The sequence below is a fragment of the Pteropus vampyrus genome, unplaced genomic scaffold (assembly GCF_000151845.1).
Source record: "Pteropus vampyrus isolate Shadow unplaced genomic scaffold, Pvam_2.0 Scaffold49, whole genome shotgun sequence".
NCBI lineage: Eukaryota > Metazoa > Chordata > Mammalia > Chiroptera > Pteropodidae > Pteropus > Pteropus vampyrus.
In genome coordinates, this window is record NW_011888830.1 from 2,661,003 (window position 1) to 2,688,576 (window position 27,574).

Genomic DNA, 27,574 nt, shown 5'->3' on the forward strand with positions numbered 1-27,574 from the left:
TATATTGCAGGCCATTTGAAATGTTTGTTGAATGAGTAAATGAATATATGAAAATGATACCACTGACTTCATAATAGTTAAGACCTGTACTTCTACATTTTCCCCCTGGTATTGAGGCGAGCTTTATTTTTAACCAAGGCCAGGCACATATCAAGCACATTGTCAGGGCTGCAGGATGACTTTAGGAGGCTCTAAGCCATTTGCCTTCATGAGCCCCTTCCTCTATAAAAAAAATTGTTTTAGAATGGCATTCTTCTGATTTTAAAAGACATGAACACAAAGACATTTTCATGAACCCATAAAAGTATCATGAGCCCTCGGCACCTAACCTCCGTGCCTGACAGAAGTTCATTCCCAGTTTCTGAGATCTGAGTCCCACTTCTACCACTTATTAGCTGTGAGATTTGGGGACATTCACTTGGTATCCTTATCTATAAAAATAAACTGGATGTAGGTGTAACAATATGGAGAAAAATCTTTCGTTAGCAAGAAGCTTGTTTGGTTGGGAGAAGACTTTGCTAAGCGTCTTAGGCTGGGGTGTGTTGGAAGAATAAGACCTTGTTTTATGCTGGCACAGGGTGAGCGTGAGCTGAGCGTGAGTTTGCCGCCACCCCTCCCGACCCCGGGATGCCTGGTAAAGGGATATGGGGATCGAGAACAGAAATGTGGAATAGAGAACCTTAGGGAGAGGCTTCTCTTCTCAGGACATCTTCAGTAATGTTTCCATTTCTCATGGAAGCTTTCTGAGAGTTGAACCTCTTTGGGAAAGCTGAAGGTGCTGAGTTCTGCTCCGAAGTGGACTTGGATCAGAACCGAAGGGCTCCGCCCAAGTGCTGGAAGCACTCAGTAAACCTGCCTTTTAATATTAACAGCCCAGGGCAGGATTGAAAGCTCTCTTCTGCCTCATTTTTAACCAATACACTAACTAGCCCAGATAATTATCTTGGGCAGTGGTTCTCAGCTTGGAGTGATTTTGTCCTTCCTATCCTAGGGCACTTTTGTCAATGTCTGGAGATATTTTCGGTTGCCGCAGCTGGGTGGGAGGGTGCCACTGGTGTCCAGTGGGTGGGAGCCATGGATGCTGCTAAACATCCTGCAGTGCATACGAAGCCGGACAACAAAGGATTATCGGCCCAAACTGTCCATCTTGCCAAGCTTGAGAAACCCTGATATAAAGACTTTCCTCTCGAGGCCATCCCCGGAGTAAAAAATTGGGGAGCAATCTTTATAGCACACTGTGAAGTCAGCTGACTCTATTTGAAAAAAATCAAAGTATAAAGCAAACAACTATATTTATGAGCTTTTTCCTCTCCACTGCCTCAGGTGAACTGGCATTTAGCCAGCTTTACTATATAACCTGTTAAATCAGTTACTTTTTTTCTCAGGACTGAAAAGCATATGTGATTTTTCAGTCACCTAGATGCAAGTTAGGCGTCCAGGATTTCTATCCAGAGCTTAGCTATCATCGCCCTCTGCTGGACAATTTTATGACCGCCGCTTTAAGTGTTGAGAACAAGTAGTTGATCCTGATCATTCTGATTTAGCAAGTGTCTGGGGCCACCAACTTTTTTCTTTGAACATGTAATTGCCTAAAAGGGCAGGGTTCTATTGGTTTATAGGCTAAATTTGTTTCTTATAGAGTACCCAAAGTTTAGAAATTATTTGGTAATGATTAAATATCCCTTGTTCTTCTCTGTAAGCACAGAGGCCCTTGTCATTTCCTCAGTGGTAAGAGCACCAGGGGCATCTCTTGTTCTAATATTTGGTCACTTTGGTGCCTGACACAGAGCTCCTACATCCCTTGAAATTTTCTGGATGACAGCAGAATCTTCTGTTCTAATGAAGTGATGCTGGGATTCACTTCAAAATAATCTGGGAGATGGAGAGGTGAGGGGAGAGGGCAGATGATATGAAATTGGCCAGGATCATTGATGAATTATCCACTGATAATTGTTAAAGCCGGTTAATGTGAACATGGCAGTTTATCACATGTTCTCACGACTTTTCCATGTGTTTGAAGTTGTTCATAATAAAAACCCTCAAAAATCTATGCCATTCCAGGTTAGAGTCCTGTATCTGGTGGTAGGGAAGGTGGAAGAGGCCATATGAAGGTCGACATTGATGCTAATGAGTGACAGGGACCCTGGGCGTCTCCTGCACCATCACTGTGCTAAGACAGCCCGCTTGAGGGGCGAAGAAAACAGTCCTTTAAGAAAACTGGACGTTTTCTTTCAATACTTCCTAGTTTCAGACTTTCCAAGGCAGACTCGTCATTCACAGCAAGAATCAGTCATCTCTAAGAAGTAAGTCCTAGTGATTGTTTTACCAAGTTCTCCATAATTTATTTGAAAAAGAAACAGAATCAAGCCTGAAATATGTCCTTAAAGGAGTGGAGAGGCACGATGCCAGAGGATGAGCCGCTCATTAAAGGCCAGCCGTTTGTCTCAGTTCTCTGTGCCAGCCCCGAGCGGCTGTCAGCGCAGGAGGAGCAGTTAAGTGGGATTAGCCGAGCCCTGGGCTGCTGCAAAGATGGATGGTTTCTGAGTGGAACCTCTTCTCCTCGCAGCGACCACGCATGATATTGAGTGAAATAATGGTCAGCGAGAACATCACCAACCCCCTAATGAGAAGCTGTTGACAGAAAAGTTGCTCTAACATCCATCAAAAAGCCAATAAACATCAAGGAAGGGACTGGAGATGTAGCAGCTCATAAATTCCTTCTTTAGGGGCCTCTAGAGAGGAGTTTTGGGACAACACACCTGCTCAATGTTTATTAAACGTAAACTCCAGAAGTGTAGCACACTTATGTCTTACCGTGACAGTGGTTAAGGGATGTCAGTAGAGTGGTCACACCATCTTTTGGTCAGACGATCCTGCTTTTGGTACCAATACTGGCCAGGTCTCTATCTTATGAGTCACTCAGATGTTGTCTGTGTGATGTCAGTTTGTGGTTAACTGAGAGCCAAGATCCTTTCCAGCTGCAAAAGCCAAAGCTTTATGTAGATGATCCCATTTACTTACTAGTGGGTCAAAATCCATTTCTCTTCTCAAGTCCTGTAATATTTATGCCTATGGTGTTCATTTAGCAATCAATCCTGTTGCTTCAAAGTCTTCTGTTGATAAATCTTGTTTTTGTTTTTTTGTTAGGGGAGGGGATGATCACTGAGTGGCTGAGGTGACCCTGCCTCTTGACTGAGTTTGGGTTCCTGCAAAGGCAGACCCTGAATCAAGGACTGTGTGAAGGCTGTTTATTTGCAAAGCTATCACAAGTGAACACGTGGGCCAAGGTCAGGCAGGGGAGGAGAGAAGCCGGTAATGTTCGCGTGAATGGGCAGGTTGATGCTGTGGGTAACAGAGCTCAGCTCTGTGGGGCTTTCTGAGAAGACAAAGCACACATCTCAGAATTGTTCCCTCAGACAGTGGGGGCTGGGGCATCTATCCATGGACTCCCATCTGCTGCTGCTTGAGGGTGTCCCTGGAGGCCTTAACTTCCCCCACTTCTGGGTTGGCCTGTTGAAAGCTGAGCAAGCTCCTGAATGCCAAAAATCACCCTCAGAAAGGCACAGAGACAAAAGTGTTGGAGGGGGCGACTTAGCTCAAACTTCTGTAATAAAATACCACAACCTGGGGGTGGGAGTGGGGTGGGGTGGGGCTGAAACAAGACATTTATTTTCTCACAGTTCTGGAGGCTGGAAGTCCAAGATCAAGGTGTCACAGGGTTAGTTTCTCCTGAGGCCTCCGTCCTTGGCTTCTAGACAGTCGCCTTCTCTCTGAGTCCCCATGTGGCCTCTGTGTACACTCATCCCTCTTGTCTCTCTCTCTTCTTATTAGGACACCAGTCCTATAGGATTAGGGCTCCATCCTTATGACCTCACTTAACCTTATTTCCTCTTTAGATGCCCCTTCCACAAATACAGTCAGTGGGGGCAGGGCTCCAAGATACGAATTTTGAGGGAACACAATTCCGTCCACAACATGGGGAAGCTCTTACCTGTGGGAATTGTCCATCACAGCTGCAGGTGAAATGGAGGCAGGTCATGGTCACAGGGGCGTGGGGTGGGTCATCAGCAACATTGCTCTATATGTATAGTTTAGTTTACTCCTGCCAACCACTTAGGAGGTAGATGTTATTATCACCCCTATTTAACCATGAAGAAACTGGGACTCAGAGAGGTCAGTTTAAACAACTAGGCCCACGTCACATGGCTAGTTGTAAGAGTGGGCTCGAAGGCAACCCAACTACCTGACTCTTGTCCCATGATAACTGTTTTGTATTTGAATTGTAACATGGTAGTGACGTATCTCGTCTGACTCTCCTGGAGGGTCAGAATTGTCTTATACTTAAAAAAAATAAAACACCATCCCATAGTGCCTAGCATAGTAACAAATGAGACAATTGTGGTTTAAGTTTCAAGTAAGCATATCAACCCCTTTTATAGCTACTATGCAGAGCAAATCTATTAGATATCTTCACTCCTTGCCAACCAACCATATATTTCACATTTCTCTCTATGTGAAGAATGTTTTGTCACAAGAAGCATTAAGCGGTTGAAGACTAAAACATGCTTCAACTATGCTTTAGAGAAAATAAACAGGCTTTACAGAACCCCTGGGTCTGATTTCATCCAGAATATCGACCTACATTTACAAAGAGTTGTTTACAACTTTCCTGGACCGACAATGAAAACACTGATTTAATTCATGTTCTGCTCAGCTATTTAACTTTCCAGAACTGATTTAGAAAATGGAATCTGAGAATTTCTAAAAAAAAAAAAAAACTGACTATATCGCATAGCCTGTATGGGGAAATGTACCCTGGCCACACTGAACTGGACCTGACAAGTCTGCTCTGTGCTGGATAGTGTCTCGGCTCTGAGAATTTAAAACAAAAAACAAAAACAAAAACAAAAAACAAGGATTTATGTGGCTCTCAGAAACACACTCTTGTTGGAGGCAGGGAGAATGATACGCAAGACTGTGAATTAAAAACAATAATTTAACATGCTTCCTGCACAATAGAGGTATCTGCAAAGTGATGCAATGTGGCGATCCACCTATAAGCAGGTAAGGGGGACAGCAGGCCGGCCTGGAGCAGGAATCACAAGCCCATGCTCCAGAGCCTGGCCTTCAAAACCCCACTCTCCTGTATAGGCTGCATCATACCGATAGGTCTTAAAAATTCTCAGACCACGTTCCTACATCAGTTTCAGAAAGTTAAATAGCTGACCGAAACATGCTTCTTAGCTGTGTCATGACAGGCAAATCATTTAATATCTTTGTGTTTCCATTTCTCATCTGTATAATAGGATTCATAAAGCCTGCTTCATAGAGCTTTTGTGAGGACTAAAGTATTAATATCTGCAAAATGCTTAAAACAGTGCGGGGCACGGAGCAATCACTATGTACATCTAAGCATCAAGTTTTAAATCACACTTCACTTTGACCAATACTTTTTTTTCTTTTTCTAAATTCTTACCAATGTCTAAAATTGGGAATTTTCATCTCAACACAGAATTTGGTAAGGCAGATATTGAAAACATGCAACATAAAATGGAAAGATTTCTTAAATGCATAAGAAAAATACTTTCCAATTGTTTTGAGGGTTTATATTTAAACATTCCTGGACAGCAGCACAGGGAGATCCAAACGAAATACCTGTATAAAATCAATGAGGATGTCAGAAGAGTGCACGCTGGGAATATAAACCTCACAACACCTGATTTGCCCCCCATATTCCTGTGGAACAGCCACCTCCCCTAATTCGGAGCCAGTGTGGGCTAGACTGTTCCATCCAAGGGACACTGTAGGCATAGCGTGGATGGCCTGCAGCGGTCCATAGGCCTCTGTTAGGGACCTGAAAAATAAACCTTGAGCTCCAAAATATGAAAGAAAAACCCTTGCAAGACTGAAATTTAATATTTTATTGACTGTAACACATCAGCTTCAATAGTTAAATTTAACTCTTGCCTACTTGATGATTGCCAAGAAATAATCATTGTTAATCAGATATTTCAAAACAATTTTTAAAAGCAAATCATTCAACTCCCTTCCCTAAACGGGATTTGCGTTCAGTGTGGAATATGAGTATATTCTGATATTTAATGTGATGTGAGGTGGGACACCCAAAAGCATGAGCATTGAGGGCCGATGGAGGCCCTGACAGCTGCCCAAGTAGAGAATTTTAAGAGGTTTCAGAAGTCCACAAGGCTCCTCGCAGTCCTGTCCAAGCCGACGGGCGGCTGCCCGCAGTTTCCTCACAGAAGCCTCGCTGCTTCAGCCTTTAAAATGCAGATGCTGCTGGAGGGAGATGTCACTCCACCCTGATGCAGTTCACACATTTTAGTGTGCAGGAGAATCATGCAGAAATCTTTTTTTTTTTTTTTAATGCATATTTTTGGGCCCCCAAAACCAGAATTTGTGATTTAGCAGGTCTGGCGAGGAGCCCAGGAAAGTGCAGATCATCCATGGGCCACACTGTGAAAACACTTAGTGCAGTGGGTTTTCAGAGGAAGGAAGGAGGAGGGGGCTGGCCGAGTAGTGCGCCTGCATGGAAGTCAGGGGAACTGCCAGGCTGGTAGAGATCTGCCCGGGAGAGGGTCTTCCTAGCCATGGCATCTTCTCAAGGTTCAGGCATGTCCCAAAAAGCTCTGAGCATCTCTGATGGATTTCTTATTGTCAAATCTAATCAGGTATTTTCAGTGTAAAGGTAACATGCCCATATTCTCCATTTGTAAAAAAGCATTTTCTGTGAACAGAGACTTCCTGTTTCAAGTTTTACAGCAAGGTGCCCAATCCTAGTACCACAGAATCTGGACTGTCAGAACTAAGAGGACAGGAGTGCATTGGACACTCCTGATGTTTTTTTTATGACGGTCAAACTGAGCACTGAAAGAAGTTGCCTCACCTGCACACAGTGACACAGATTTTTGAGGGCAAACCTGGGACTGGAACTTGGTGTTCTTCGTGTTCAAATCCATGCTTTTCCTGAATCCCCTTCAGTAAGTGAAACCGTGTTGCATTGGCGATGCAGTTTCTGACTGGCTACCTTGGCGCACACTGGTAGTCTGTCTCTCCAAGCTGGAACGCAGTCTTTCCGTGTGTTGGGAGTAGAGTGTGGTGGTCAGGAGCACAGGCTTCAGAATCATGCAGGCCCAAACCCACACGCTGCCTCTCCCCGCCCCCGGGGTGAATGTCTTACCTTCTCGGACCCTCCTAGATGCCAGGGTCCAGGGGCTACTGCATAGGGCTGCCTGGCAGCCCGAGGTTAGGCTCATTAAATCACCATGTTCCCAGATTCACTGGTGTGAAGTTCATCAGCCATTCCCTCCACTTGCCTTCGCAGTGGTCTCTCAACTGGGTGAGAGGCAGCGAGCTGCCTTTTCCCTGACTTTCTAGCCCCTGCACAGCGGGGCTGCGCTCAGCAAAGCTCCCTGAGAAGTAAGTGATACAGAGGGAAAAGCGAACACACTACTTTCCAGAGGCACGTGTGCTTGTCTGAAATGTTTCACTCAATGTCCCAGTGGAAGGAAGCAGAGATACAGGTTAACCCCAAATTTACATTTGCTTTGGTGTGAATTACCTCACTTCGGAGGGTGGGCAGCAGACTTTCCTTCTGGATTATTTTCTGCACAGGTGACGATGAAGATTTCTAGCTAGCCCCTGAGTGCACCTCAACTCACAGGCTGGGAGGCCGTCACAGGCCCGAGGATTTCGTGCTTGGAGGCACTTACTGTGCAGCTCACACAGACACTGGAGAGTTAACTTTTGCTTTTCATTTGCCAAACGTGTGAGAGGCCCTGCCTGTTACTTTCTCCAAGGCCCAGCAAGTTCGTAACACTCTCTCCTCTGCACTGTGTGATCCAACAACTGCCGAGCAGTAGCTGCCACAGTAGGCCACCTAGCGAGAAGGTGCAGGAGGGCCCTGCTGACAGCACTATTCTGAGCAGACCGTGACAGCCCTGTCTCTCACGACCTAGTTTATAACTGCAGCCAGCTCTTTATTGGCTTCGCAGTAAAAACTCCATGAGTGGCCTGCCAGTGATCAAACCCGATGTCCCTCGCACACAGGCACAGTTCCGTAGCAAGGAATATCTGGTCCCTTACTTTGGGGAACTGCCATGGTGCAGGCAAGTCATTTCTTTAGTCTGGTCCCCCATCAGCCCAGGCTCTCGCCAGCAGAACGAGCACCTGGGCTTTACCAGGCAGACGGGGCTGGAACCCTCACTCCGCCCACTCCAGCTCCATGGACTGAGTGGGCCTCAACTCCTGTGCACGGGGCAGATGGCTGCAGGGCCAGCTCCTCGGGGCACGTGCTGGGTGTCTGGTAGGCTGTAGCTCTAGAAGGGGCACCCTTAGAACAAGCTCCTCCTTTCTGAGAAAACATTTTCTTTTTAATCTTTCTAAACTGGCAAAGAAAAATATTGCCAGTCGCCTACTGTACATCCATCAGTATGGGCATACAAAGAAAAAAAAATCAGTTGATTTCTTTTTTTTCTCAGACAGCTTACAGCCTGGTTGGGAAGATAAAATTGCCAGTCTCTCTAAATATTTAATCTTTTAAAATGAATAAGATTATTCCAAAGCCATAGGCATGATTATTTCTCCTTAGAACCAAGAAGATGTGTAGTGTGGAGACCATCTTGTGGACATCTGAAATGTTTCATGTGTCTTGGGCATAGGAAATACCTTCACCTCGGGACACTTCTGATCACACGCACGGGTTGGCACCCTTCTTCCACCTTCTCCCATGTCACGGCGATCCCTCACTTAAGGTCCAGTTTCAGGCTTTCTACTGTAATAGGCCCAGCTTAGGTGCTCACCACTCCTTTCCCCTGGGTCTCATGGCTTTTAACCAGACCCCAGGCAGCGGGCCTGTTACTAATGTCATAGAGGCAGGCTGTCTTCTGCTACAGTCACGAGGCAGCACTGGCGGTTGCGGTCAGACAGCGGGCGTCAGGTGGGGAGTCCTGAGCACTGCCCCTGGGCTCACTCGCCCTCCATGCCTCTGGTAAGGCCGGCTCAGTGTGACCAGACGGGTTTTCTCTTCTGGATGAAGGCCTTGATTCCCTCCTGCCCGTCCGGCAGGGCCACGTTGTCCACCATGGTCTGGGAGGTGAGGTGGTAGGCCTTTCTAAGGTCTTGGTGCAGCTGCTTGTAGAAGGCGGCCTTGCCCAAAGACACCACCGGCCGGCTCAGCGAGGCGATCTTCCTCGCAATTCTCATGGTCTCTTCCTCCAGCTGCTCTTCCGGCACTACTCTGCTCAGGAGCCCGTGCAGCAAGGCCTCCTGAGCGGAAATGGGCTCCCCAGTAAAAAGCATCTCCAAGGCGACCTGAGGGAGGAAACATGGGCAATTAAGGCCCTTGCCTTCTGACCCACTGCCACCTAAGTCCCACCTCTCTATTTGCCTCTATTGAGACTATCGGTATCCTGACTTCCCTCCAACCTCGGCCCAGTTATCTGCTTCCTCAAGTAACATGTCATCCATCACCCCTACCGTCTCCAGTACCCAGACTCCTGCCAGGGACAGATGGGATCTCTCCAGGAGCAAGGAGAGGGAGGGACTCTGTGTCCTCGTCCTCCTTCCCCAGAGCTGAGCTCCAGCCCTGCCGAGGCAGGAGATTCGAGCTGCTTCTTTCAAGGGCCAAGCACAGGACAGCAGCCACATCTGACGGGATGAAACCTAAAACACCGAAGCAGCGAGGCCCAGCACCTCCCACAAACCAATGCAGTGGCTGCTTCCCAGTAGAGAAATGTTCAAAGAAGCCACCACCTCAGTCTGATTTGAGAGAGCAGAACTCCTGTATCCCAGAGAAGGCGGGGGAGTGAAAGGAAATGCCTTCCAGAAGCCGATGAGGGGCCTAGCATGATTGTAACTTAGAAGGAGAGGCCGCTCTCTTTCCCTCCGCAGTCCTGAGGTCTGACAAAGGGAGCAAGCCTTCCCCACGCTCTGCAGTCTCCCCTGTTCTATCGCCTGCCACGTAGTATACCTGGACTCTGTGCTGTGCAAAGCCCAGCTTCGTGAAACTCGGTTTTACGATTTACAAGAGGGATTTCCCGATGCAAAGAAACACACCGGGCAGGAGGTGCCTCCCTCTCCCTGTCCCCTGGCTCACTCTCCTGCAGCCCCGCTAGCACCTTTGCTGTTACCTGAACATGCCAAGCATGCTGTCACCTCAGTTCTTGTACTTGCTGTTCCCTCAGCCTGCAATGCTCTGTTCCTAGGTGTCCTCATGGCTTGTGCCCTCATCTCCTTCAGGTCTCTGCTCACGCGTCACCTCATCAATGAGAGGTCCTCCATGACCATCCTATTACAATTGCAAATCGAACCTGAGCACTGTCCTCCCTTTCTGGCTGTATTTTTATCCTTTGCACTTTCATCATGTAACATACTGTATGTTTTACATGTTTGTTTGTTTATTGTATTATCGCCTTTGCTGACATGTAAACTCCACTAGGGCAGAGATTTCTTTTTATTATTCTGTTTCTGTATCTCCAGTACCAGAAGAGTACCTTGCATATAGCAGGCGACCCACTAAATATTTATCAATGAATGATTTAATGAATGAATGGATGAAGGCAAATAGAGTATAGCAAAAGTGACGTGATAGTTCTTCAGCAGCTAGGTCCAAAGGTGATACCGCTTCCACCTGGCTCCTTGTCTTGGGAGCTCAGCCTGAGAACACGGCTGCCTTGCTCTGAAGAAGCCCAAGCCTCACTGAGAGGCTACACTAAGTATCCCACCTCAGGTCCCCACTGAGAGGCAGTCTCAACAGCTGGACATGTGAGTGAACAAGCCCTCAGATGATGGCCCCTAGCTGTCACTCCTCCATCTTCAAATCTTCTCAGCTGAGACCACAGACATCATGGAGCAGAGATAAGCTTTCCGAACTGAACCCTGTCCAAATTGTAGATTCAAGAGCTAAGAAAATGACTGTTGTTGTTTTAAGCCACTAAGTTGTGGGTGGTTTGTTATGCAGTGAGAGATAATGGGACTCGCTTAAGATATAAAATTTGGGAGGCATTCGCTTTTAGATCATTGTTTCTCAATCTTGGTGCCACTGTATATTTTAGGCCAGATAATGTGGATTTGTCTGGTGCATGGTAAGATGTTTAGCAGCATCCCTGGCCTCTATCTGGGGGCCAGTAGTATCTCCCACTCCCAACTTGTGACAATCAAAAATGACTTTGGCATTGCCAGATGTCCTTCTGAGCCAATATTGCTCCCATTTTTGAACCATCGATTTAGATTTTTTTTTAAGTCACGAGATTAGATTGGAAGTTCTCCTCTGTCCTAATTAGACAATTAGGAAATCAGATTGTACAGATACACAAAGCTACCATAGGTAAGTGGTGGAAGCAAGCGTTCCTACTGCAGAGAAGTGACTGGCTTGAGACCAGAGGGTTCGGATCTTTCATGTGCTCTCTCGTGGTGCCAACTGCTTGAGGCACTGGCTCCACGTTTCTGAACCAGGCCAGCACTGCCTAGGGAAGGGAGCAGCTGCACCAGGCAGGTTGTTTATATGATGCAATGAAGATGCATTATTTAACTCACGCCAGAGGAGAGAAACACTTTACAAACGTGGAAAATTATTTATGCTCAGGGTCTGCCTGGCTCGGACACAAAGGCTCCACGCCATCATTTCTGCTCCCAGTGGACTAACTGCAGCCCTCCATCTCCAGCACAGCTGAGCAGTTTCCCCTCGTGACCAGCAGAGGGCACTGGTGATCCACACATGCGGCCTTGGCCAGCGTGAAAAGGGCCAAGCTTCCCAACTAGGCCAGTTTGCAAAAGCACCCGCTTGCCTCACTGTGGATGTGCACAGGGACGTGTGCCCCACCCGCACACAGGTGACGGGCCTGTGTGTGGATGTGTTCCTGAGGGTGCAGTCTGGCAGTGACGCCAGGCAGGTAGTGTTCGTTCAGGTTCATGTTTTTGTGAATCCCTAGTTTTCCTCCTCAAGGGGCAGCCCAGGTGAGATCTGCAGCCCATGAACCTGGTAAAGGCCTTAAGTTCCGACAGATGATTTTCCTCCACTAAACTCCCATTATCAGCACTGTGATTTCAGCTCATCATTACCGACCACAAATCATGTCTCTGCTGCACGCCTCCAAGGAGCCCCGAATCCTGGAGCCCCACGTGCAGGGACATCTATTACAAGTCTGAACCACTTTCACGTGGCTGACTAGGAAAAAACTCTGAAGACTTTAAAACAAGAATGCTACAATTTAAGTGATTCAGAGCCGGCTGGGGTCAGGGCGGGAGAAGCACAGGTCAGGGATCTGAGTGGGACGATACAGGAGACTCTCCGCCCGTCTGCTGAGTGGGCCTGGCCCACCCAGAACTGTCAGAGGGGGAGCTACTTTGGCTCTTACAACGTCCTTCCCCTTACTGTCGTGCTGGAGAATTATGTAGCGTGTTTCTGAGAACTGGGCTTCCTGGGAAGTCCTGTTTTTGTCACATTCTCCATTCTCAAAAACTAATTTAAAATTTGACAAATATGACATAATGTTTAAGTTTTAGGGCTCAAGTATAAGCCTTGACTTTTAAAGTTTCTTTTAAGAAAGAATGGATTCTTATCAGTAGGGCACACATGCCTTAACAGGGAATGTTCCAGAATGTCAGGTGTTGAAAATGAACAGCTGCAGGTGGGCTAACCAGACAACCACATTTCACTATGCAAAAGGCCTCGTGATTTGATTTGCACAATTATAAGATAGTTTATTAATAAGCTCTGACAATTTGTAATGTATTTTAATTTAACATACTGGCTCAAAGTAGGGGCTTAAGAAATATTTATCGAATTAATATATATACATTTACTTTAAATTAATATATATACATTTACCCGACAAGATCAAAACACTCCTTGGTCTGAGGACATTTTAGCAAGCTCTTGTGTTTTGACAGGTCACCTTTTGCAGTGTGGAGCCCACATTCAGCCAGTTTTCATACATATGTGCTTGCAAGTATCTGTGTTCAGAATTTCCTCAAAAACACACACCTCTATAAAAACTAATGAGGAAGCACCATGAAAAAAGGAATGCTTCCCTAACTGCCTTGTTCCTGTGGTTTGATTTCCCTTGGGTCTTATTTCTTTTGTGCCTCAGGCATATGAGCAACTGCTAATTTTCATAGTTGATGCTAAAATGGATACAGTAGAAAGCAATTTAGTTCCCTACTAGCTATTGTATATGATTTCCCCTCACCCCCCATTTTTAAAAACAGATTTCCTACTGAAAATGAGGATGTATTTTTTTCTAGAACAAGGAAACCACTGGTTTCTACTTAAGAGATGTTCAGTAAATATTATTTTGTGACGTTATAGGAAGGAAGAAAGCTTGGTGAAGAAAATAGATTTCACTGTGTTTAGCGACAACAAAACAACTGTTTAATATTGCTGCTTCTGGGGCAGAGTCACCATGCCAGCCACAGGACGCTCATGCTCCTGAATACAACCTTCATAAAGCTGGCATACTCAGTATATCGGCTGCTTCCAATCCTTTCTGGAACCAAGCAGCCTGTTGGCATACCCTGAGCCAGTGACACTCATATCCTTTGCTCTTGATATTGGCATATGTCTCCATGCTATTGCAGCTCACGGGCAACCTTTCAGTGTAACAAAACTGAATCTCAACTGCATTTCAAATAATATTACAGAAAATGAGTGCCTTTACGAAAATAAAACAAATCCGAAACCCTAGCTAGCTGTACGGAGGGCCAGGTGAGAGTGAAACGCGTGATCACGATGTGAAGGGCACTGTGAAAAGCTGCCTGTTCCCTCCCCGACGTGAAATGTGAGGACAACACTGCAGTGCATCCTGCCATCTATGCTTTCAGCAGAACGTCTTGGTTCAACCTGTACTTTTTAACAGGCGGATTCTGGAACGAACCTGCACCTGGAGGGTTACAACTAAAGAGGGGGCTGCAGGAGTTAAATTACCTTTCTTGGCACTGCTCTTCCCAAGGCCACCCCAGGGGTGGAACAGAAGAGCCCGATGTTTACACCCGGAGTAGCAAACGAGGACTTGTCGCTGGCCACAGCAATGTCACAGCTGGCAACCAGCTGACACCCAGCAGCAGTAGCCAAGCCATTCACCATGGCAATGACAGGGACAGAGTGATTCTGGATCAGCATCATGACCTGAAGGAGCAAACACAGCCAGTTAACATCCAGCCCAGGGGTGAGGCAAAACACCAACGCTTCTATTTCATATGAATTTACAGTTTCAGAGTGCTTTCCGTTTGCATCACTGTATCAAATATTATGAAAAATGGGTAAAAGAAGGCCCAAAGAGAACTAAATACTGACGCTGTACCACTTGGTGCTCCTGAGAGCCCCAGGAGGAAGGAACCCTATTTTACAACCAGGACTTCAAGGCTCAGAGGGGAAGGAACCAGCCTAAGGCCACAAGATCTGCAAGTAGTGGCTGCGGGATCTAAACCCGCATCTGTCTGATTCTCAGCCCTTGGTCTGTCCACCCCATACAATGCCTCTGGGAGGTTACAGTCCCCTCTGACTACTTCCCTAGCAACCCCACTGAAGAATGGAGCCAATTTTGATCTCTGGGGAACAAATAGTTCTGTTCTCACTGAGCCTGTATGGGGCTCTCATGTTAAAAGTCTGAAACTACTATTTGGAACTTCCTTGAAAAATTCAAGTGGAAAAGGAACTGGAAGGCAATTTCCATAGTAATTACTTCTCAAATTACCACCATGAATACTTTCTCAATTCTATTAAAAAGCTTGGGAACACCCTGCTGTCATCAAAATAAACGAAATTCCTAAAACAGCACTATTGGCAAAGGAAGGGATGCTGAGTACTTGCTCAAGTGACACCCCCTGCCCCTCATAAGTCTCCAGAACTTTAACTTATTTTTCAGCTTATGAAATAACTTGGTTTATTTCTCCATTTTTTCATGACACCCTGCACAGATTGTGTTGCTATGGTAACTTCAATTTATAAATGGTTGCTCTTTGAACCCTGGCAGGGAAGGGAGAAGGAGAGGCTTGTTTCCCATGATGGCAACTCAAAGAAAAACGACCTTCATTGATTTGGCCCAAGGAATTTACCTTTTGTAGTCATAAAATTTGATATTTGTCAGCTTTGTTATAAAATAACCAATTATACATTTAAGGATATGATGTCATATTTTACAGTAATGGTTCTTGACTTTTTTGGGGGGGGACACCTTTTGAAAATCTGATAAATGCCAATGACTCTCTCTGCACAAGAATGCACATAGATATACCCACACTCCAAACTGTTCATGGATTTAGGGGGTTCATGCTCTCTAGATGACAGTGGGGATGGTTAATGACAGAGCTCATTTGCGGTGAACTGGAATAAGGAGAAGAAGGCGCAAGAACTTCAGAAGTCTTGCTGCAAAGAAAGAAAAGATTTTGTTTCAGCTTTGAGTGTCACCTGTCACCTAATGAACTGCAGTTACTTAAGAAAAGTCCACTGACTGAGATTAGAGTTGAACAGTCTGTCTCCTGTCTGCCACCCATGACGGGGGAGGATTCCATACCACCTGGTGGGAAAATACTTAGGCCAATATACATACCCATTATGTATCAACAACATTAAAAATATTCATACCTTCAATCTAGGAATAGTACTGATAAGTAATCTGAAATAGAGTAAAAAGCTGTCTGGACAAAGTCGTTCATCAAATCATCACTCTATAATAATAAGCTATAAATAATATAAATATGTAAAAATAAGTAAATAAACTATATCCATCTAATGGGATGCTGTAGTCTCATTAAAATGAAATTTATGTCTACGGCCATGCCACCCTGAACGTGCCCAATCTCATCTGATCTTGAAAGCTAAGCAGGGTTGGGCCTGGTTAGTACTTGGATGGGAGACCACCTTGGAATACCAGATGCTGGTATTGCACCTACATATGATTATTCAAACAAATAGGTATATATGGGAAAAAATTAAAAAGAAATATAATGCATGTTTTTATTGTGGTTTTCTCTGGGTGGTATGATCATGGTATGATATTAGTAATTTTTTTTCCTTTTTTTTTTTAGATTTTCAAAATTTTCTGTAACAAGTATTTGTTACTTTTATAATTAGAAAATGTTTTAAAATATAGTTAAGAGACCAATTCAGAAAGGGAACCCAGAGAATAAAGCAACTGGATAATCGATCCCTTGTTAGTCAAGAATTGATTATTTCTTCTATTTTACCTCCTGAGTTCAGGACTTCTTTTAGTCCTGTCTGCTCCAAAATGTGACATAGATTTAATTCTCCCCTGACCTCACTGAACAGCTTTACTGAGGTTTCCACATTATGTCCAAAAGCGAGAGGTCCTGTCCCATTGTCATTTCAGTGGTGGGGTGTGAGGGGACAGAGAAGACTGTCCTCCTGGACTGGGGTTTCCACCTTCAGACTTCCTGGGATAGAAGAAGACAGACAAGGACAGGTGTCTATTGAAAGCTGCCACAGCAGCTCCTACGGGTCACTGTCACTCTTCCATAACCCCGTGCTTCCTCATTCTCAACTTGCCCTATTCCTGATTTGTAAGTAATTAACTATCATGCCGTCCCGGTGGTCTGTAACAAATTTGCCATAGATTTTAGATGCTGAGCCAGTTCAGATATCTCTGTCTTCCTTTCTAAAATCAAATGTTCTCATGCAGGAACCCAACATAAAATAGCTAGTTCATTCTGTTCTAATCTGCCTGTTGATTACACTTGGAAATTGAAATCTTGCGCAAGTTCATGGCTTTCATGTTTATCTAGGACAATTTTGATTTTCTTGGAAAAAGTGTTAAAGAAATCAATGCACTTTCACTCCTGTTTGACTGCATTGGGGCTTGGTCCCGTTTAGGCACTGTGTCTTTTTCAGTGAGTGGAGGCATCCAGGGGTTGGAAGCATCCATGAAATCTGGCCTTTCTCTTCTGAAGAAGCCCTGGCTCCCTGTGGTCTTTTGGTAGCCCATTTATTTCTTAGTTCATGAAGATCACCCAGCAGAACGATAAAAGCAGGCCCTTTTGGGAGGATGGAAGGGCTCTACTGGTTCTTTGATGATTTTCTATTTTGGTCAAACATACTGGGTATCAGTAGAAAAATAACTTTTAAAGCACCAAACCTTGGCAAATACAGGAGCAGAATATTACATAAACATCATTAATGTAGAACAAAAGACCTAAATCTTAGCGCTTGCTTGCTTTCTCTTCTCCATGAAGCCTCAAGTCAATTACTTTTCCGGTTTGTCCTTCCATAAAATGAGAAAACTATAATTTGATCTCCTGAGGGTTTCTGGAAGGGCAAGGAAAACAAATGATGGCCAAGAAGGTATCTTAGTCACCTTCCACTCCCTCCTGTTGCTTGCCTCTGTCTTGCCTATGTAGTACGTATCGTTATATATTCGTTGAGTCATTAATGACCAAATAAAAGAATGGATAAGTCCATGAATGAATGAAAAATTAGGCTAAGTAATCTTAGGGTCAGGTTATGACTGCTTTATGTCTTGTTTCTCAACTAGATTTCCATTATCAGTTTGGCAGGAAACTTTTTTACTTCTATTTCCCTCAGTATCTTGCAAGTATGCATATAGCAGGTGCTCAATAAATACTCATGAAATGAGCTTATGTTACTTAAAGTTGGATTTTATATTCAGCTTTTGATTATCAGGGGTTGATTTGATACATTTATAAATCATCCCAAACTTTTTGTTCTTTCTCCTCTATATCTGTTGGTGAGTTCCCTCCTTCAGATGGTTAAAGAGACAGTGAAAATGAAGAGGTTAAATTTCCTAGTTGGAGGTGGTGATTATAAAGGTTGGTTGAAAGAAGGGTTTGAAAATAATTTTAAAAATCATTATTATTATTCCATTTATGATTTTTTCCCCATTAATAGTTTGTTTAAAATGTTTAATTACAATACTTAGTTTCTTTCTCTCTAAAGATATACATTTTCATCTTTTACTTCTTACTTAAGACATAACCCATGATGCTGAAGATGACAGCTATCAATACCAGCATATTTTTTTCTTTCTTGTCATATTACAAGATCAATAGCAAACCATGGTCGCTTCTTAAAAGTCTAACCCAAATTGTTGCTTGGATGAAGGATTCACCAATGACCACAGAGGTTTTAGTAGTTCTGCAGTGGTTATGTCCCACAGATAAAACCTTGCCTGTAAATCAGAAGCTTAATTCAATATTTAATATGTATAATTATCATTTTCAGGCTTGCAGTGCCAACCGTCTGCCTGGCTTACCTCAGAACAGATTCGAAATACTTCAGCATGATATTGTGGACCCTGCTCATCTGTCAGTTCCTTCAAATCATGCCCAGAAGAAAATACAGGACCCTCAGCTGCAAATGTAATCCAGTTGAGAAAAGAAAATAAAAAGGTGTAAACAGCAGAACTAGGAAGTTCATTTATTTGTCTACTGAATAACGTTAGTGAACAATGGTGTATCAATGCTGTGGACACTTACAGAAAGTTAATGATCCAATTTGATAAGAATAGTTCACTTGAAAAGTTACAGCCAGTATTTCGTGATGGCCATACAAATGGTGAGGCATCTGTACTCTAAAAGGTCCGTGGTGGAAGCCAATGAAAACATGCAGTTACACAAAGGAGAAGGCTCAGTAACCTAGGTGAGTGGACTTTTTTTTCAGAGTTTTCTCTCTGGTCTCACACTTTTGTTTTTGGACATGGTCTGGCCTGAAAGTATTGACTTATATAGATCCATGAAAATCCACCATGCCTTCGGCAGTGGCCCTGTCATTTGGGCTACAGATAATGGGCACCCATACAAGGTGCAGTCAGGAAGGTCAGAGTACGAAGAGAACCCCGTTATTTTTTTTTATGAGGGGATCTGAGGATGTGGTTTTATTTGTCGTTGTCATTAACAACAAAATGTAATTCTCCTGATAAGCTGATGGCGCCCTCTCATGTTTTCCTTCTGCTGTGGCTGTTCCGACAGATATTATTTCCTTTAAACAAGTGAGGAAATTGTGTTGTTTGGAATTTAGCTGCCTTCACTACATCCAGGTTATACCCCCGTGGCCCCTGAAATATATTTGTCCTATTTATTTTCCCTTCGCCATGAAAAACAGTTGAAAACTTATATTCGGCCATAGATAAGAAGGTAATATTCTGAGTATTTGCCTCCGGAAATGCTGATCCTTAACGTCTACAACAAAAAAGTACATCACAGAGCATCATCCATTTTCTTCTGTAGGTGCTTTAAAATGCTGATACTGATATACTGATATTACTTATACCACCACCATCATCACTAGATTAACTCAGTAAAACTTCTTACTTGAAAAGAGTAAGGAAAGAAATGAGAAAAGTAGGGCACCCTGATGCCAATGAAGTAGACTACAGATATTGGTTAAAAGCTTGGTAGGAACAGGAAGGACAAATCAATCAAATGGCCTAGCAGCCTGGTCCCAGCTGAGCTGGTAGTATACCCACAGGGTCAGTGATGAAACCCATCTTGTCAGGTCCCTGAGGAAACTGATTCTCTGATTTCGATGGAAAGACCAGCACAGCAAAGTGTGGCAGTGTTTCGTAGCTAACAAAAAGGAAGAGACACTTATTTTCTGCACAGTAATCTTTGCTATAACTTCCACCAAGGCCCCCACTACACAAGAGCTTTCCATAATTAATGTTCTTGTAAAGGAGCTTCAAAACGTTTCTCCTATTAAGTGAGGCAATGCCCCAGTTAATGAAAAAATCTTGAGAAACCTCTTCTGGGTACTGCAGAACCCTGAGGATGGATATCAGATAAGTACCTGAAATGATAATGACTTTCAGATCTTGGCTTTCAGCTTCATGAAGAATGTCACTTTGGAGAGATTTCAGCATTGCCAGTGACAGTGCATTCCTCTTCTTTGGATTGCTCAGGACAATGCTCCTGTGAAGAACATTTTTAAATTACTGGGTCAGGCGCCAGTCAAAACCAGCGAGGACCCCTGCAATTCCTTTCTCATTTAAGAGCTATTTTTGAAACACTAGAAAAGAGAACTGCGGGTGCTTAGAGGCAATTGAGAGGGTCTGTCAGCTCTGTGGAGTTACAGCTAAGTCAAAACAAGGAGACTTCCTGAAATGAAGGCTGGGTTTCTCTCTCTTCCCTTGATTTGCTTCTCTTTTCCTCCAGGTTTGCCGTCAGAAACGTTACTGCCACCTCAACAGAAAGGGCAAGTCAGAGTCGTTCCAGAATCATCGCTGCCCAGACTGACACTGTGAAGTGTGTGAGACAATGGCAGGAGCCAGTGGAGTCTGGCACGCAGTGCTACCCTCAAAGTACTTCTTCCTGTGGTTCTTCAGAAAGAATGAGGTTAGGAAAAGAGCCAAGAATGAAAATCCGCCCCCTAGATCTCCCCCCACCCACTGCATAGAAGAGGCAGCCAAGATGTAGCTGCCCACATGCAAAGATGACAGCATTTCCCCATCTTTTTCATAGTGGCATCCTGTAATTCTGCACAATAATTCATGCTGTCTGAGAATGGGATGGTACGTGAAGAACAAAAGGACAGAACCATACAGCAAGAAGGCTCTTCTGGACACGGCCTCTCACTAGAAGCTGACATTCAAAGGCTGCCCACTATTTTAAGGTACCCACATGCTGATTAAAATAATCTGTATTGTCATCTTACTGCCTATACACAGAAATAACTTATTTTTGCTGTTATAAAAAACAGGCAGCGAGCCAAACACCAGATTATTGTTATATATTTTATGTTTCCCATCAGTCTCCACCCACATTTTCTGCCTTCCTCATTCTTTTTCTGTGAATCTGATATTCCTATCACTATGTGGCAACTTGGATCCTCCATAAATAGCCTCCTGGGCCACCTTTTTCTGGAAAATCACTTCGATGACTGAATTTATTTCAGTGCAAAAAGAATACCATTTTCTATGGAATACCATTTCCAGTGTGCTGCCATCTTCAGGTGGCTGTGATATTCACCATTATTTCTCATGTACATGTTTCTCCTAAGTAAAAAATGACTTGCAGCTGATAGAGTTTGAAACCTATATACTGTTTTTGGCAGGGGAGGGAGGCCACAGTGAGAGAACTGCTGATAAACCTTCCAGTAAAATAATGAGTGTGCTTGCTGTAGCAAACTCAAAAAGCTGTCATCCCATCCGTGACATATGCTTAAATTAAATTCTAAGGCCTCAGGCAAATTGTGTAAAAAGATGCCAGCCCCCAAATGCCCATGCTGCATGGCAGTGTCTGCTCACATGCATCCCATTAATCCTTTGGCTCGCACGGTACACACCCTGTCAGAGTGCTCTAAGTTGCTGAGTTCACTTTTCAACCCAGTGTACCCAGGCTTCTGTTCCTGCCACTCCACTCAAACTGTTCTCCCCAGGAAGCTCCTGACTGTCAGAACCAAATCCAATGCCATTTGGATCATGCTCTCCTTCTGGCTTTTCAGTCCTCCTCTGGTCCGTCCTTCTCCATTTCTTCCATATGCTCCTAGCCTTCTGCTAACTCCTAAATGCCGGCCATCTTCAGAGCTCCCTCCTGTGCCTAATGCAGTGCCCAATTCATAGCTGGCCCTCCCTGCATGACAGTGGCATTGCTGAGAGGAACCGCTTTCAAAAGGGACACTCGAAGCATGACTGAATTGCTCAAGTTCACCTACCTAGTGCCCAACATAGTGTTGCTTTCATGCTGAATTTGGGGGTTTCTTTCTGACTAAATGGTTCTCAGCATTTATGGCAGGTTGTTCCAATAGTCTGTCTCCCTTTCTGATTCATGTTTAACTCTGGAGAACTTGATCAGGCCTCCTTTCGTCATCTGGCTACCATGCCACAAGTCAGGCTTCTGACCAGATGGACCAGATCTGCAGAAGCAGAATTGCCCTTGAAAATGGACGAGATGGGCCCTGCCTGGGCCCTGCCTGGGCCCTGCCTGGGCCCTGTGCTCCGCGCCCCTGTGCTCTGGGCCCTCTTCCAGCTGTGCCCCTCCAGGTCAGCAGAAGACCACTGGGGGTAATGGGATATGCCTGCCTGAAATCACATCCCCTTCCCACGCCTGCTGCAGTTACCCGAGACCTTGGACTTCCCAGGCTGAGCAGTGGGTACCCCTAGGCCCAGGGTGACCAAGAGGAGTTGTCTGTAGGAGGTGAGAGCACAGGTGTGTGGACGGGGTGTCTGCAGACCCGTGTGCCAAGTTTCTGGCAGAGCAGCAGGAAGGAGAAGTGGAGAGGTGGCAGGGGGTAGGAGGAAGAGAAAAAAACTGCAGACCAGCAGCTGGCTCTCCACAGCTTTGGGGGGACTCCGAGGAGCCTGGGGACTGTAAATTCAAACATGGCCTCCCAGGTTTTATGAAGGCCTACTTGTCAAGGCAAGGAAAGAAAACATGTTAAGCAGTTAGCTTAATCCGTAACTTTTAAATACTTAGCCATGCTAGGTGGGCCTCGCAGTGGGCCCTTACCCGGCCAGGCAAATGTCAGGGTGAGGCCTGGATGGGGCTAGGGGCCCTTCAACCTTTACTGCTTCATCGTCCAGTTGCCACGGTGTGCTGTGCACTGGTATGGTTTTATGGGTTTTCAGCTTGTTGAGCCAAAGGGCAGAACTCAGTATGGTGTGTCTTTCATCCTATTTATTGACCCTGCACTTCTGGGTGAGAGCCAAAGAGCAGCCCCACTAGACCTGACATGGCCTTGGAGCCAGGTCAAGTTTGCGGGACAAAGAACCCTCCAGTGAAGGGCTTTCTCAAAGGCCACAGCAGCCTTGTGGCCACCAGCAGAGCCAGAGAGTCCAATGACAACTGGGCCGGGTTGCCCTAGCTATTTAGGTGGAGTGCTGGGGCCCTCAGAAGCAGTTGTACTTGAAACCCCCCAGTGTGAGCCCTGCAGGGTCCCAAATGCTACTGTGCCTAGGCAAGAGACCTGTTTAAGCACCGTATGCGCGATTCCTCCCGTCAGCTGGATTCTGCAGTGACGGATAACCGGGAATTCACAACAGCGGGCGGCACTGACCACTAACAGAGCCCCCACTGGACTCTGCGTGGGATGACGGGGGCGCGATGCCTGGCTTCCTCTGCCTGTCTCTCTTCCCAGGTCTCCACCGCCCGCCCCATCCCCCTTCCGCCCCAAACTGGAAACAGCCCTGTAGGACCGCGGGCCACTCCCAGGGGAAGGGAGGCCAAGGCGCCCGCGGCCTCGCCGCTGACCTGATGCCGTCCCGCTGCCGCACGCTGGTGGGTCGCGGCCCTGGCTCCGGCCTTCCGGCCCCGACCGGCCCCTGGCTGCAGAAGCTGGCGGCAAGCGGGGCCCATGGTCCGCGCCGGAGCCAACCGGGCCCCTTGGCCCCGATGGCCCGCAAGCCCACGACCATAGCAGCTAGGGACGGTCCCTGGAGACCGGAACCCCGAGGGGCGCTGGTGTGAGCCCGGTCGCTGCGCTTCGACCGCTTCTGGCCGTGGGCAAAACCGGGTCGAAACTTCCAGGCCCAGGCCTAGATTGGACACTTCTCCCAGGGCCGACCAGGTCCCTGCAGTTCCGCCCCGGGCCCCACCCACTACCGGCCCGGCCCGGCCCGGCCCTCCCACCACTGCCCGGGCCTCGCCCACTACAGCCCCGCCCCCCGGGCCCCTGGCGCCCCGCCCCCGAGGGGGTTGCGCGTAGGGGCCGGGGTGAAGGTCGCAGACTCCAAACCTGCAGGCGATCTTGGCTCTGTGTTCTCTGCGGATTGTTTGCCTTAGCACCCCAGATAAAAAGTTTAAGGGATGCCAGGTCTGGGCTGTTCTGTTTCTTTCTGCACCAACACAAAGAATGTGGTGGTGTGCCTAGATTAGAAAAATGAATGTCATTACATCAGGTGGTGAGTGGTGTGAGCTACTATGCCACTTTGTTACTTCATGCTACCCACGGGAAAACGCCCAGGCCTGGCAGGTGATCACAGGCCAAGACGTGAAGCGTACTCCATTCGGGCGTTGACTTTTGCATGCTTTATGCCCTCTCTTCGAGAAGCCCTGGAATCTATATTTATCTCTTGGGTTTTTCAAATGCAGGTGGGGGTAGGAAAGACACCAAACAGGCATAATATATTGGGGGAAAGGCACGGATAGGTGAGAGCAAGTCTTCCTGTCTGAGACCAAATTAAGGTCCTCCAGGTTTAGGGGCAAGGAAAGAGCAAGTAGGACTTGTAGGAAAAGCCAGAACAGGGCAATTGTGGTGGGATTTAGCAGGGTGGTGGGCAAAGCCTCCTGGAGAAATTGGAATGGTGGGAAACCCCAACTAGGGCAGAAGCAGGCTTGCTACTCTTCCTTTTTAGAACCCAAGGGGAGTCATAAGAATCTAGGTGGTATGAAATGTTTGGGCAGATGAGCCTGAGCACGTCACAGAATTTCACATGGCCCAGTGTGATGCTGTGACAGCAGACTGGCCCCTGTCCTCTGACAGGGGCTCGGAGCAGCTGAGAGAGGTCGGGACCCAAAGAATCTTTAAGGGGAGAGAGGGGGGAATGGAAGATGACTCAGTGTGGACTGACAAGTTGAAAACAAGGTTGGACATCTTGGATAGATGCCATCACCTGTATGCAGACTAGAATATGCAAAGGTAACAAAAACAACAAAAGCAAGTCTAAGTAGCTCATTTCTCACTCACACAGTAGGTCTACTGCAGATCAGCTGAAAGCTTTGTGCTGGGTTAGTGCTGTCTTCACCCAGGGACCTGTTAGAGCAGCCTCTCTCTGAAAAGCTGACAGTCTCTGTGGTAGAGGAATTTAACAAAAAGAAATCGGGAGAAGCATGAACTGGCGCTTAAAGCTTCCTTCTGGAAATGCTACTTGCGCTTGTGTTTCATTTGCAGAAGCAGGTCATGCGGCCACACAGGTGTGTGAAGTACAGCCCTCCCATATGTCTGGAAGAAGGGAGCTACAGTCTTTCTGAGCAATGACTTCCTAATTATTACCACACTATCCAAGCACAGAGCCTTGGTGTTATAAACTAATTTATGCTTATTACTCAGGGATCGGGGATAGAACTCCAAACTGGCTTAGATTAAGTTTCTGCCATCAGACAGAATGAGGGTTTGAAATAAAAGTTAAGCTCATAAATAAAATGAAGTTAAATTTCTAGAGCGCCTGAGTTTCTGCCCTGGGATTTATGTTTCTGCAGAAGAGGCAGTGCATGCTCCATCAGGCTGCAAAGGTTAGCAGGATCAAAAAATCTGATCAGAATGATCAGCATCATGGGCCAGAGTCCACCGTCAGAAGACATGTCTCACCTTCATACTGAGAGTAGTGTAAGGTACTAATTGTATTGTCTCATGGACTCAGAGGGACAGGCTCTTCTGCTTCCCCTTAGAACAATGGGGAGGTTGTAGAGTCCAGTGGGAGAGACTGTAGGACTTTTGCCCAGAGGGTGGCTTTGCAAGTCCTCTGTTACAGATCTGACAAAGGCTGTTTACAGTCTTTGGAGACTAATCCTTGTGCTTTAAAAAAGACACACCATAGGGGTTTCTCTTTTGGATTTTGGACTTCTTTGGTGAGTGTAATTGTCTTGCGACAGTGCAGGGAACAATCTATGACAGGAAATGAAAATTCAAAACTCGTGGATTTTAATGAGATTTTCAATACATCCAGTTGACCCTTCATTCTCTGGTGATTATGACAGTCTGTTGTGGGAGATAGTTTTATTGTTTGGGCAACTGCTGTTGGGGTGCTTAGTTACTTGGAATGGAAGCATTCTGGATGGTCCAGAATCACATCACTGAAGTCATTTGTCAAAGTCACCTGCTTTTCTGGGATTCAAGTCTAGATAGGCTCAGACTTGCATCTTAGATGTTTTGTTGGCAAAGTCAGGGGCTGGATGGTAGACAGGGCTTTCCGACCTTAATTTTTGCATGTTTGTGTTTGCTTTTGTTAAATGTTTAGTAGATAGGTATTAAATTTAAAAAAAAAATTGGGGGGGGGTTGGGAGATGCAGAGACTGTTCTGTCCCAATGTCGGAGTTAGAGTAGGGGAGAGAACTGGAATATAGGATTTGAGATAAAGAAGGAACTAGTACGGCACTTAGAACCTGAAAGTCACAGATGAAAATGGAAGGTTTCAGAGACAATGTCCACCTGCTTTTAAATTTTATTTGATAATAGTAACAGCTGCTCTTTGAGAAGTCCCCCTCTGTGCCAGTGCCTGCAGTTGGCACTTTACGGATGCCATCTCAGCGTAACCTGTGAGACAGGTGTCATTATCCCAGTTCAGAGAGGCCCTGCCAGCCCCGCTCCCCGTCAGCACAGCGGTCACAAAGTTAGGACCGGGCTCCAAGGTCACCTGAAGGATGGTGCTGCGGTGAAGTTTTCATCTAAATTCCTACGCCTGCTCTCTCATCCCTTTCATGTCTCCTTCCTCCGGTCGTTTCTGAGGAGCCCTGGTTTGAGAGTGGCGAAACGCACAAAGAGCGAAGTGGAGACGGACGGCCATCACGTTACCCAAACACAAGTCGATGTCACTGGCTGAGATGCTCCTCCATCCTTCAGCAGTGCAGGGGTTTTTACATTCGGGCTGTTTCTCCAGGCCCCCTGTGCCTCTCATTAATTTTGGTTGAGGCTGCTTGTCTTTCTTTTCTCTCGTTCAGCGCCCTTCTAATCTATTTTTCCACGCGGACCTTCTCCCTGACACAATTTGATTTCCAGGTTGCTAGCAGGCTTCTCTCTGCCTTTGATTTATGTGCTCCTTCCCTCTGCCGCATGTCTTTGCCACACAGATGTGTCTTTGCTACCTTTTCACATTTCTTTTAAAGACCCACAGATGCTTGGCAGAACGTTGCAGACATAATGACATAATGCAGAATAAACGACTGTTCTAGGGTGCCTGGTGTCTCAGGCTTGATGTAGGAATGAAGGAAGATTTAGAACTCTTCAGGGTACAAAGAAAGAAAAGTGAAGTGCAGATTTTCAGCTGCTTATGGAGTGGTTTTTGAAATCCTTCTTTTTATTGATTTCAGGCCCTTCTAAGACAGACATGTAATGACAGGGTTCAGAGGTACAATATGAAAGATATGGGAGCTTAGTTTCAGCGGAGATCCCTCTGGCATCTGGCCGACTCTTCTGTGCTAGCTTTCCACCCTCTTTCTCTCCACATCTGTCCCCCCTCCCCTCCAAAAAAAGTCATAGGAAGGTCAAGCACCCATAAACCAGAAATGTTTCAGACTTCCATTGTTTCACACAACTACAGATGCTTTTCATGTCTCTTTTCAGTTAAATAAAACACATTTTATTTTAGATTTTATATATAATCCACCAGTCATTATCCAAACACCTTTTGCAAATCTAAAATTTCTTCACGAAGACCCATGCCTTAAGTTGGGTGAAAATTTAGAAACTAAATGGTGTGTGTGTGGTGGGGGGAGGACGGGGATGCATGGATGAAATGAGCTTCCTTTTATTTCTGTTTAACTTAACCCAAATTCTTGAGTTTGCATGGATGGCTTAAACCAAATGAACTCAGTGACTTCAAGTAAGGGATATGGAAAAGTGATATAAACTGATGAAGAAGCGTGCGTTTCCCGCATCGTGGCTGTAGATAATGTTTTGAATGAGATTGCGAAGTTAAAGGGTGGAGGCTTCCGGGAG

At 45.7% G+C, this 27,574-nt stretch overlaps 1 protein-coding gene, 1 long non-coding RNA gene and 1 pseudogene across 3 annotated transcripts in view; 2 read left to right on the forward strand and 1 right to left on the reverse strand.

Moving 5' to 3' along the window:
• The window catches only part of LOC111739296, a 54,599-nt gene extending 32,735 nt beyond the window's left edge, over positions 1 to 21,864 (forward strand). The window contains exons 5-7 of the long non-coding RNA XR_002780195.1: positions 18,212 to 18,378; positions 20,140 to 20,319; positions 20,446 to 21,864. This is a non-coding gene — a long non-coding RNA (uncharacterized LOC111739296). The remainder of the gene's footprint in view (positions 1 to 18,211; positions 18,379 to 20,139; positions 20,320 to 20,445) is intronic.
• Positions 5,907 to 23,499, reverse strand: ECHDC3 (enoyl-CoA hydratase domain containing 3). Of its 2 annotated transcripts, XR_895844.2 has the most exons (6): positions 23,173 to 23,499; positions 19,775 to 19,896; positions 18,243 to 18,340; positions 13,943 to 14,143; positions 7,199 to 9,330; positions 5,907 to 7,089 (listed from the first exon to the last, which is right to left on the reverse strand). XR_895844.2 is itself a non-coding variant. In XM_011359637.2 (5 exons), exons 1-5 carry the CDS (start codon positions 23,334 to 23,336, stop codon positions 9,019 to 9,021), a joined length of 897 nt encoding a protein of 298 aa, XP_011357939.1. In that variant the 5' UTR covers positions 23,337 to 23,499; the 3' UTR covers positions 5,907 to 9,018. The 2 variants fall into 2 exon arrangements, 1 of the variants encoding a protein (XP_011357939.1); XM_011359637.2 differs by having other exon boundaries at positions 5,907 to 9,330.
• LOC111739326 lies at positions 15,784 to 15,903 on the forward strand (annotated as a pseudogene).
• Positions 23,500 to 27,574: the final 4,075 nt, after the last annotated feature.

What these genes read in the sequence shown, in the direction of transcription:
- ECHDC3 (XM_011359637.2), bottom strand. Translation starts at nt 23,336, where the DNA reads ATGGTCGTGGGCTTGCGGGCCATCGGGGCCAAGGGGCCCGGTTGGCTC. An exon ending in CGGCAGCGGGACGGCATCAG is followed by an intron (nt 19,897 to 23,172) that starts GTCAGCGGCGAG and finishes TGTTCTTCACAG; the next exon opens with GAGCATTGTCCTGAGCAATC. An exon ending in TATTTCGAATCTGTTCTGAG is followed by an intron (nt 14,144 to 18,242) that starts GTAAGCCAGGCA and finishes TTGCTCCTTCAG; the next exon opens with GTCATGATGCTGATCCAGAA.